This window comes from Triplophysa dalaica, chromosome 18 (assembly GCF_015846415.1).
Source record: "Triplophysa dalaica isolate WHDGS20190420 chromosome 18, ASM1584641v1, whole genome shotgun sequence".
Classification (NCBI taxonomy): domain Eukaryota; kingdom Metazoa; phylum Chordata; class Actinopteri; order Cypriniformes; family Nemacheilidae; genus Triplophysa; species Triplophysa dalaica.
Genome location: NC_079559.1, coordinates 13358025 through 13369531, shown reverse-complemented (window position 1 = coordinate 13369531; position 11507 = coordinate 13358025). Strand labels below are relative to the sequence as shown.

Sequence of the window (11507 nt, the reverse complement as noted above, 5' to 3'; positions counted from 1 at the left end):
AGAGAGTGTGTGTCTGTGTGTGAGAGAGAGAGAGAGAGAGAGAGAGAGAGAGAGAGAGAGAGAGAGAGAGAGAGAGACAGCGTTCTTACACAGTGGATTCTTTGTGTTCTCCTCAAAAACAAAGTCAAGGTGAGAATCCTCTATGTAAACACAGTGAACTGTAAGGTGTTTGTGTGAGATGTGTACATATGGTCTGCAGAATACAGAGGTCTGCACTGACATTTTGGACAAACACTTTTTTCACACCTAACCTTGAGTCCAGTCTAATGAAATGTTTCAGTACTAGCAAAAACAAAGTTTTAAGCATTAACAAAAAATTGTTGTAGTGGACATTCAAATAGGAAATTCACATTCGTGCGTATAGACGTGTGCGTGCGTGTGCGAATGAGTTCGTAAAGTTTTGAGCTCTGGGGATTGTAATTCTAACACTCAACATTTATGTTCTTTGCCATGAAGGAACCTTTGTTTGGCAAAATCGCATTTATACAATAAACACTGTGCTGTTATTTCTGGCATTTTACCAGACCAAAGTCAGAAAACTGCTGAACCATCAACGTCTCAATCTGTTTGCTGGTCGTGTTCATGTCTAAATGTGTGCATGTATGCACGTGCATGTTTCTGTGTCAAAATCAGTATACAGAGATTAGAGATGTAAGAAAAATCTGCTGTACACAGACACTGCTTCAGGTTTTATAAATGAGTGCCAAATTCTCTCCACACTTTCGCCCGGTCTTGCTGCCAACACTGTTATCTTGTTTCCCTGACTTTGTTTATCTTTAACCAGATTCATGTCTGTCGGACCTCTATGTGTCGGTTTTTGGAGCTTGGCAAACACTGATGCCACCCACTACTTGTGTAAGTGTTGAAGTACCCACCCTAACTCCACCCAAACTTGAAATACAATCTCACACCAGTCAAAACTTTAAGAACGTGTCTTATAACACCATCAAAAACTCAATACTGACTTTACCAATGCTTTAACTATTGTTTTACGGTGCTGAGTTGAATCACACAGCAGAATTGGAAACCTACGTGTATGCAAAAATCTCTTTACCCTAATTTGTGTGACACACTTAATCCCACAGTAACCCAACACTTTCTAAAAAAGCTGAGACCAATTAAACTAAAACGTTCTTCAAAAGAGCAGAAGCATCATACATTTCACTCTTTATTTAAGCAGCACAAGTCTGTTTTAAACATTTACACAATTATAAACGGATTTACACAAATGTTATACACAAATGCCCGCGGTTTCCTCCCAAACTATAATTGTACAGCCTAACAAATTTGTAAGGACCCGCTTTTCTTAAATGTAGGTCAAAGTATTTTCAATATCATCTCCCCCTGCTGGCGGAAGGCGGCAATGACATCCCCTCCTCAGCTGCTTTGGATTGGCTGCTGGCGGTCGGCGTGCGCGCTCAGCTCAGACTTTTGCGCTTGTGAAGGAAAGACACGAACAGAAGAGCCGGGCGCTGTTTTAACTGAATGAGCTGGAAACTACTGACACACGACATCTGTGAATTTGAGCTTTTTTTCATCACTTTGCCGTGGAAGTAATCGCGTCCGTTGTGGATTTAACTGATCTGAGATCATGAATTAAGTGCTGCGTTCATTTAACCAGCTCGGATCGCTGTAATTTAAAGGCAAGTTAACAGAAACTAAAGTTCATATTCCCTGTCCTTATAAATGTTTTTTTTATAATATAATTGATCTATTGTGTATGGTTAAGCGTCACCATGAACAATTTTACTATGGTAAAAGCATAGTTACCGAGTTTTTGCTGGATTGATGACCTTTTGTATTATTAACATTAGCTTTTTACTATCAAATTATTGCAGTTTACTTTAATAACAAAGTCAAACTATGTTTACTGTAGTAAAACCACATCTAATTTTCTTAGGAGCTGAAGGAATGTGTACAAATAAGTTTTGAACGTCTGATCCTTTAATCCTGTGAAGCATCATTTGGGTGTTCACGCGTCAGAATGGAGCTCAAAGGTTATACCCACGAGCTTGGTTTTATGGCACAGTCATTATTTACGCACTGGTGTTATTTAACAGGCAAAACCTCAATATTGTGTAATATTCAATCTTTATTGTTCTTCTCTTTTTTAGACATCTGTTGGAGCACCGGGTCTCTGCGCTTCTGAAATGGGATTTTAACTTTACACCGCGCGCGTCTCTTTTGGAGTCAGTTCGCCTGGTTTTAGATTTGCGCTCTTCCAGAAATGGTGGGCCACTTACATTTGCAAGCTATGGATGAAAGTCTGAAAGGAAAGAACCGGGAGGGACTGCTCGACAGTCCGGATTCCGGACTCCCACCGAGCCCCAGCCCGCCCTTCTACTCTCTGTCGCCGGGGATCATTGAGTCGCGCTCTGGGAGCTGTTCGACGCCAACCGAGCTGCAGGGATACAACAGAAAGGAGAGCCGTGAGGGCAAACTGGTGTGTATTCGTTTATTGAAGCCTCAGAGCCAAAGGTGATGTTATCTCAAGCAGGGCATGTTTCAGAATCATCTTCCTTTGTTGGCAGTGGAACAGCATTCTTATGGTTTGGTCAGTGCCTTTTGATTTAGGGTTAAGGCAGTAGACCTGCAAAGGAAGTTGACACAGGAACATGGCCTGTTTGTGTAAATCATGTTGTGCAATATTCAGACAGCAGGTTTAACGATATGTTAAGAAGCGGTTTGGTGTTTAAAGCAGGGCTGAGATACACGTGCCAGTGCTGCATAGAAGAACCGTTTTTGGTTCCCGTCTAAGATTCTTAAAAGATACATTTATGTGTTACTTTCTTGCAGTCTGTAGAACCTTTTCCTATTGCAAGAAATGCAACAGAACAATTCTGTGGATGTTATGCCAAATGTCAAAGAGTTAAAGAACATGATATGCTTTATCTTTTTCAGTTTTAAATATTTGTCGAGGATCTTTTCTTTTATTGCCACCTTTAGGTACAATAAAACGCGATGTTCATCCATCCCAGATAGGATTGTAATAAGGGTTATGAAAACCAATTTCTGGAAAAACTGACACTGTTGACAACCTGGAGGTAATGTAAGGGCCAAATAATTTGAATAAATAAAACAATGTCCTGAAATACAGAGCTTCAGGTGGCCGTCCCTCTAGGGACTCTCTCTCATGAGCAGAGGATGTAAGGAGGGTGAGAGAGAGAGAGAGAGAGAGAGAGTTTATGTAAACAAGTTGACCTTGTGTTTGGTGAACTTAAATAAGGTAACTGTAACCGATCTCTCTGTCCCTCCTTCCTCATAGCAACCTTTTATAGCACATACACACAAACAAGCTCCGCAAAGAGACACACATAAAGTACTGGACAGCATATTTTCATGTTACACTTCAATACAGCACACATAGATCAACAGACTGGGCATACCTTAGGATCTTATTTCTATCTCTGAAAGGTTACATTCTGCAGCACGCTAACCTAACACTGTCTGTACCTGACATCTGAAAACTTATCTGAGAACGTTACTGTATGTGTAACAACAAAACTTAAATTGAGAGACGCTTAGGAACCGCTCCCAACACTTCATACTGCATGTATTTACTAGGGTAGGAAATTATGTTTTCCTTCGGGAGCTCATCGACAGTTCAACTCGTGTCAAAACAACACAACGTCATTTATAAAACAGATTCCAGGACCTGAGCCGAGTTTATGGCCGTTCGAATGTAGTGCTATTGTATGATACAAATGCCTTGCCCAAGCACGCCGCAAAAAGCTGCTATCCAAAGGCATTCTGGATGGTATAAATGATCACTTAGACACTCCTTATTTGCCTGTTTGACAAACATGCTTGCACTTGTTTGGAAACTGCTCTAATGTTCAGACAAACGTTCCTTATACCTCAGTAAAATAGAAAAGTTTATCTGTGCAACATACATTTTTGCTCAACGGGTTTTAACACATTTGAAAGCTCTCAAGGCAACTCTTCTGAGAACTCTGCGCTGAAAGCCATTTCCAAAATCCTATTACTTAGATATACAAATGTGGTCGACCCTGCCGGCAACATGCAATATATGAAGACCAAATGCTCTCCCGAAAAAAAAAGAAAAAAAGTGGGCATACAAAGCCATCATTGTTTGGTGCACGTTGCATTTTCCGCTTGTTGTGTCCCATCGTGTGTATTCGGTGTATGCAACATGCATGTTTGCAGAAGACGTGTCTGCTTGCATCAGTTTTCCTCTCATTATGTAGCCAAAGGTCTATTTTGAGAGGTGTTTTTGTAAGCCATGAAAAACAAGATTATCCAATCTATTTTTGAGGGGCAGATCTTACACGGACTGTTGAAGTCAAGAAACTGATTACTCTGTTGGCTTAAAGTTATAGTTCAACCAAAAATGAAAAATCTGTCTCCATTTACTAGTCCTCAATTCAAACCTGTATGACTTTCTTTCTTCTGCAGAAGAAGATATTTTGAAGAAAGTTAGCAACCAAACAGCGCCGGTACCCATTAACTTCTATTGTATGGAAACCAATGCAAGTCAATGGGTCCCAGTTAACAGCATTGTTTAAAATATCTTCTTTTGTGTTCTGCGGAAGAACCAAAGTCACACAGGTTTGAAATGACAAGAGGGTGAGTAAATGATGACAGAATTTTCATTTTAGGGTGAACTATCACTCTATCACTTAAATTAAAGAAGCAAAGGGTGCAGAGCTATGAGTAAAATAACATCTAAAGAAATTTAGCAAAACAAACAACATCATGGTAAACACGATATAAAGTTCAGCGTTTTGGTACGGATTGTCCCGAAAAATACCTTTGGATGCAATGAAAAAATGCTAGAACTTCAAGCTCTGGTTGGCGCGAACAATGCCAAGGTTGTGGGTTCGATTCTCAGGATATGCACTGAACAGAATGTACCTGGAAGGCACTGCGAGTCTCTTTAGATTAAAGTTTGCTGAATGTATAAATGTAAATGTAAACATGACGACCACAGCAACCAAACCACAAAATACAGAGAGACAGAGCTTGCAGCATACCGTGGGAATGGAGATACAAGGGCACACAGCAACAGAAAACGGCTTGGGTTTAACCCAAAATTGTCCATTTGATGTGTAATGGAAGTTATAAGGTATCAATGCAGATAGGTGTCAAAATAAAGTCCAATAGATGTCAATTCAGTAACCACTCTGACCCATCCAGTACCTCTTCAGAACCGCTAATGTAACCGAATATTACTCTGGAACTGTTCTGAGTAATGAGCTTCACCTGCTCTAATGGACCAGCGTGTCCCTGCTGTGGTTTCATGTGCGCGGATGACTGACCGTCATGTGACTGTGTCTCCTGGGTTTGTGCTTGGTGGCACATTTTGTAACAGCACAGTGGTCATAGTATCCGTCCTGGACTTAACACTGGGAATAGAGAAAAAATACTCTTGTACTGTACTTTCTCTCTTTCATACATATGGGCACAGGTACATGTTTAAGACCACAATCTTGTTGGATCATGTCCATTGAACAGCAGGATGTGGCTGGAAACGTCTCATAGACAGCATGTATGTTAGAAAATGGATCATTTGTAGTGTTGGTATGCTTGTTTTGCATTCAAAGGAGATTTCCAAACTCATCAGCGCATACGAGTCAAACCACCCTCTCTCATCATTTTGTCATCATTTACTAACCTTAATCTCATTCCAGAACTGTATGACTTTCCTTCTTTCGCTTGCAAAACTCAAAAGGAGATATTTTGATTAATGTTGGTGACCAAAGATCTTTCCATTGTATTTACTCCAAACCAGCGAGACATTTCTGTGTCAAATACAGGTTTTAAATGACATGAGGATGATTAATTGACTACATTTTTATTTTAAGGGTGGACTAATCCTTTAAATCATCAGACACAGAGCTAAATTATTTACGTTCCAGTCAAACGTTATGAGGACAACTCTTTGAATCTAAGGGGAAAGTTCATAGAGCCAAAAAATGACCTTTCAACAAGTTGCTTCTAAGCAATTGTAAAGGAGGCTTAGACGTAACTTACCAAATTCTTCTTAAGCAACAGTTGACAGTCTGATACAATGAAAACGTATTGACACACTACTAGTTACTATGGGTAAAACTACAATACTGTTCCGCTCATACAGAATAACAGTTTCTTAATGGAACAGGTTAACACAGGGCTAAAAATGCAGCTTATCATGTATTCGAATAGGAGGAAGTGGCCAGTGTAGACATGCCTGCAGATTTTCTCGCTTTACTGGATCTGCAAGTTGAAAAATGTTTGTCTCCAGCTCAGGCAGAGCCCACGTACCCCAGGTCACATCTGACTGGGGATACATTGCTGAGGAATTTGTTTGAATAATGTTTTAGAGATAAAGAAGAGCATGTGCTGGAGGCTGAGGAAGGTGCTGAGAGTGCACGTGGTGTGTGCGCTGATGACTGCAGCAGGTGGAGACGCACATACTGATCTGTGTTCTCACACGCACTGCAGAATTGTTTGCCGTTTGTCTGACCGCCAAATATATCAGCACGGGGACTCCGTCACACACACGGACTCTGATGCTTCAAAATAGAATCTGCTTGTATCATAGCGTGCTGCTGAAATCAGTTATTACTTTAGATTGACATTTACAGGCAGCAGACACTACGGCCCCGTTTCACAGACAAGGCTTAAGGGTAGTCCCAGACTAAAATGAATGTGTGACCAGAAGTATCTTAAAATATATTCAGTGCCATTGTTTTGTCTCAAGATGAACACCAGTAATGATTTCTTCAAAAGCATTTTTATAAAAGCGACATTAATACCCTAATTCAACTGAGACATGGTGCTGGCTGAAGCTAAGCTGTGTCTGTGAAACTGGGCCTAAATGTAAAAAAGAAGTCTACATTATATGGCAAGTGGGCTACACAGCTTAAATCCAACTCGAACAGGGAACAAATATAGTCAGGCTTGCCCATACTTAAAGTGAAATAAAAAAGATTCTCAATTGGATTTTTAGTGTCTGTGCTAACATTAAAACGGCAACATTCCATAAATTATTTTCCAGGTTAAGGTGGGAACTATCGAATTTCCGGGAGCACGTGAAGGCAGCATTAGATATAAAGTTCTTTGCTTACAAAGGGTGAAACCTTGGCAAATGATTCGTGAATCATGCTTTTCATAATGTATTCTGCCTACATCTTTCTATTTCATTGTATAGACCACTTCGTAAAACGTAAACAAAGGTTGTTCAATGCTCATCCAGAAGAACTACACAAACGTTTGAACCAACAGAACATTTATAACCGAATCAAAATGTTTATCTTTAATATAATGATGAGTATCTTTAAGATTTAGTTTATATGTAGAAATACATCAAATTAAAAAATGAAACTAAGTGATGTTGACCAGTGTTCACAAGTTGCGAAGTGGTCTATGCTGAATGCTAGCAAAATGGCAAGCTAATACCTGTCTTTCAATGTCTTCTTCTGTAGTTGCCGTACTTGCTGCTGAATTCGCAAGGTCAAGATGCTAAATCGCGCATGTACCCTGTGGTCTACGGAGAGAGCATTGAGGTTAACCCCAAACCAGAAAAAGAGATCAAGTAAGTGAAATAATATATCACCATTATTTATAAATGTTAGAAAATGTTTTTTATCAGTTTACTTACAACTATCGGACATCGAGCAGCAAACATGAAAAACAAGACAAGGGGTTTATATTGTTTAGTTGATTTCAAATTTGTCTATAGCACCTTTTACTTTTTACATATATATATATATATATACACTCAAAAGTAGAGATATATCATTATAAAAAATTCAAATACATGCAATTTTTCTCAACACGTTACTTTTCTCAAAACTTAAGTAAGTGTAAAATTACTTTCTACGTAAAAAGATGACTGAATTGTTGAGAAATGCCTGAAATTTAAACCTTTTTTGAGAGATCGATGGCCAAGTGATTGATGGAAATGATAAATGTAACATGCAAGTCTTTTGCACAGTAATGTACACCAGACTAACTAACCCTCCAACATTCTGTTTTCTCTGAGTTAATCAATGTTAATGACTGTTAAATCTGTGTCATTTGACCACTGTCAGGTTTAATTCGTCGGTGAGGTATGCTTCAGACAGACATTTTCGTGACCAGGTGTACTGCGCCCAAGTCCCGACCGCCACGTCCTTCAGCGAGACTGTTGTGGCAGTTCAGAACTGCACGTGGCGCAGCTACAAGACAGAGGTTCACTTCGAGCCGCGGCACAGGCCGATACACTTCCAAAGCACAGCCATCGTGTTCCCTAAGCACGCTCGGAATACATACCGCACCACGCTAAACTACAACGGCAACAAAAACGGAGCCGGACGGCGAAGGTTCGTGTCCACGGTCAGGCTGGAATCCACGGAGGACGTCAGTCCTTGTATAATTTATACAGAAGACCTCTGAGACCTTGGAGAGATGTAATCTTTCCCAAAATCCCCAAAAACCCGTTGCCTAGAGCTACAGTGAAAGTGCTTGGACTTCTGTTACCAAACCCCTGATAACAAATGAATGGGTAGAGACTTCAAAGGTAGAAAGATGAAAAGAAAGTATTTCATTTTGTTCGTTTGCAATCGGTCAGGTTGGTACTTGACAGTGGAAGTGAGGTGAAGCTGTCTGTGTGCAGCTTTTGCAGTATATTTGTGTTTTCTGTGTCATTGGTGTATTTTTGTATATTGGAGGTGTTTTATTTTAATATCCAGTCATACCAGACATGTGGGAAGAGCAGATGGCGTGAAGTTTGTTATTTGTTTATTCGCAGGCCTGCATAGAGTCTGCAGAATTCAACCAAATGTCATTTACAACATTCTAGACATCCCTCATCATTTGCACATTTGAAATTACATGAAATTTTCAAACAACTTTTTGTATGTATGAGGTACTGAAATGGAATATGCTAAATTCCAGTCATTTTCTTTTAAGACAAACCTTATTTTTGGATAATTTTGTTAGGTTATAAAAATACAGTTTAGTTGTGCTCAATGCGAGAGCCAGCACAAAGTAAATTGTGAAACTCAAAAATGTCAGAGAACTTGCTAAGAAAATACGAACTGTGTATGAGTTGCAGTTCTATTCTATAAATGTCTTGGTTGGAATAATAGCAAGTAAATGAGTAGAAGCACTTGAAAGGTTGGACCAAAGATTCTTTCAAATGAAAAGAAAGGGAAAAGCAACCCTAAATATTTCCCCCTTTCTGTTTGTTCCTCAGAACATGTGGAATAATTATTGCACAACAATTTTAGAAACCGCCCAAGACTCTATAATAATTTAAAGCTGCAATCCGTAACTTATGCTTTAAAGGTCCAGTTTATGATTTTTTTTCGGGCTACTAGTGGTGAGGTTGCAATTGCAACCAACAGGTCCCTCCAACCCTCCCCTTCAAGATAGTGGTGGCTAACACAGAACTAAGATGTCGTCCTGTCGTCTTCGCTTCTTTGCTGAAGGAGAATACGTATTTACGCTCTGTAGAGCAGTTTGTCCGTTTAGGGCTACTGTAGAAACAACATGGCAAATTCCGTGTAAGGGGACCCGCAGTGTATGTAGATAGAAATAGCTCATTCTAAAGTTATAAAAAATAACGCTTCATTATGTAAGGTCTTTATACACCTCTGAAGACATAGTTTTGTATATTATATTGCATTTCTGTCAATAGATCCCCCCAAAATTACACACTGGACCATTAAATCACCATCTCAGTTTATAACATAAAATTGCAGGATTATTTACATACAAATCTTTACATATGAGGAAGCCGAACTGAAATGTCCTGCAAACTTGTACTCGACAGCTCAACATAAAAATCATTATTATAAACCTACCATTGTGAATCAGAGCAGTTTTTAAGACTGATTTACGTACTTCCGCAGTAACAGATTATTATTCATTAACTAAAAAAAGGTACCAATTGCAGCTTTGACGGTCAGAAATGATCTGCGCACACAAAGCTGGTTAAAGAATGACAAAAAATGCAAGAAAGAATACAGGATGTTGGAGGTGAAATGGCAACAGATCGATTAAGCATTTATTTAATGGGAACGATTCAGGACATTTTGGGGAAGATTTTTGGAATCGTTATGCCAGATGCTGGTTTTGTGAGAGATTTTATCACGCCGCCATTAACAATCTGAAAAGTTCATCTGTGGGAAGCAGAGTTCTTTTACCTCATGACATTATCATCATCTAAAGCAGAGTCCAATCATCTTATATAGTTGGATACCCTTTGGTTTTGTAAGAAATTACTAATTTGTCCTTTTTGGAGCCAGTTGGTCTCATACAACATCTTGATTACCAACTGGAACTCATGTGACCTCCAGCAAACCCATGTTTCTCTTTAATGTGTTATACACGAATGCTTTCTTACAGCAGGGAGGGAACACATTCTGTTCTGACATGGTTTCTTCTTTTTGAAAGCTTATGAGATAAAACGCACCAACTTTTTCAAAGGGGTATTTTGACTAAGCAGTCAAGCGTTGTGGACATGGACTTTATTTCTGTCTTATGGACTATAAATTGAAATTCTTTAAAAGCTGTACATTTTGATCTCTTACCTCATTTAAGAAAATCTTTGTTTTGGCTTTTAAGATATTTGTAATCGTATATGCTGGGGAAATTTCTGGTGACTGGGACTGGAAAAAATGGAAAAGTATGTAATGGCACATGCATGTGAGTTTCGAGAGGAAATGCAAGTTGAAACGAAAGGAACACAGTTACTGTACGTTATGTATTATATAACAAATATATTCCATAGAAAGATACCAATAACACAAGTTAATAACAGCCAAATCCATTAGTATTTCATAACAGATTACCAGACATCAGACAAACTCCCTGTGTTGAGATGGATTATCTGAGAAATGAGGGCAAATGAAAAATTGTGATTAGAGGAATTTTAGAAATGTCTTGAAAGCCATGGAATGTTATTAAAGTGGAGCTGAGGTGAGGTGAGATTTTATTTTTTACACGTATGGACTTCTGTGATTAGCATTTGATTACCTTTGTTTGGTGTAAACTGATTTTTTTCTTTAACGTGATGATTTGCGTTTATGTAAAATACTTTCCTGTTGTATATGTGGCATACAGCACTAGTAATTCTCTTTATATTTTTGTATGATTCCCAAGTTAATTGTCATCTTTTGAACAGATAAGAAAATAATTTAAGAAAAATATGTATATCCAAACTAATTAAATAAAAACCCCAAACCCTAAAATGGCTGTACAGTTTTGCTTTTAATAAAGTACTGCAAATGCACTGGTGATGATCTGCTAGTTATAAGCTGTCACTGCTTTTCGTGTACATTGTTACATATACAGCAATTTCCAACAAGGTCAAATATTTTCCAGCTCATGATTGATAACTGTTTCACAATTATAATACCATAAAATCCAGGAGATTTTAAAACATCTCTCTGGACGGCAATTTAATGTCCACTGTGAGATTATTCATCTTTAAAGTTTCACACAGATCGATCCATTCAAAGCCACATTTAGGCTATAACACATTTAAGGGTTTTTACAAAGCAATGATCCATGTGATT

General features: G+C 38.7%; 1 protein-coding gene across 1 annotated transcript; it reads left to right on the top strand.

Annotated features, from left to right (window-relative positions):
* The first annotated feature begins 1419 nt into the window (after positions 1 to 1419).
* On the top strand, positions 1420 to 11180 carry rflna (refilin A). The gene is made up of 4 exons (XM_056730057.1): positions 1420 to 1643; positions 2115 to 2443; positions 7428 to 7537; positions 8037 to 11180. Exons 2-4 carry the CDS (start codon positions 2228 to 2230, stop codon positions 8377 to 8379), a joined length of 669 nt encoding a protein of 222 aa, XP_056586035.1. The 5' UTR covers positions 1420 to 1643; positions 2115 to 2227; the 3' UTR covers positions 8380 to 11180.
* Positions 11181 to 11507: the final 327 nt, after the last annotated feature.

What these genes read in the sequence shown, in the direction of transcription:
- rflna (XM_056730057.1), top strand. Translation starts at nt 2,228, where the DNA reads ATGGTGGGCCACTTACATTTGCAAGCTATGGATGAAAGTCTGAAAGGA. An exon ending in AGAGCCGTGAGGGCAAACTG is followed by an intron (nt 2,444 to 7,427) that starts GTGTGTATTCGT and finishes CTTCTTCTGTAG; the next exon opens with TTGCCGTACTTGCTGCTGAA. An exon ending in AAACCAGAAAAAGAGATCAA is followed by an intron (nt 7,538 to 8,036) that starts GTAAGTGAAATA and finishes GACCACTGTCAG; the next exon opens with GTTTAATTCGTCGGTGAGGT.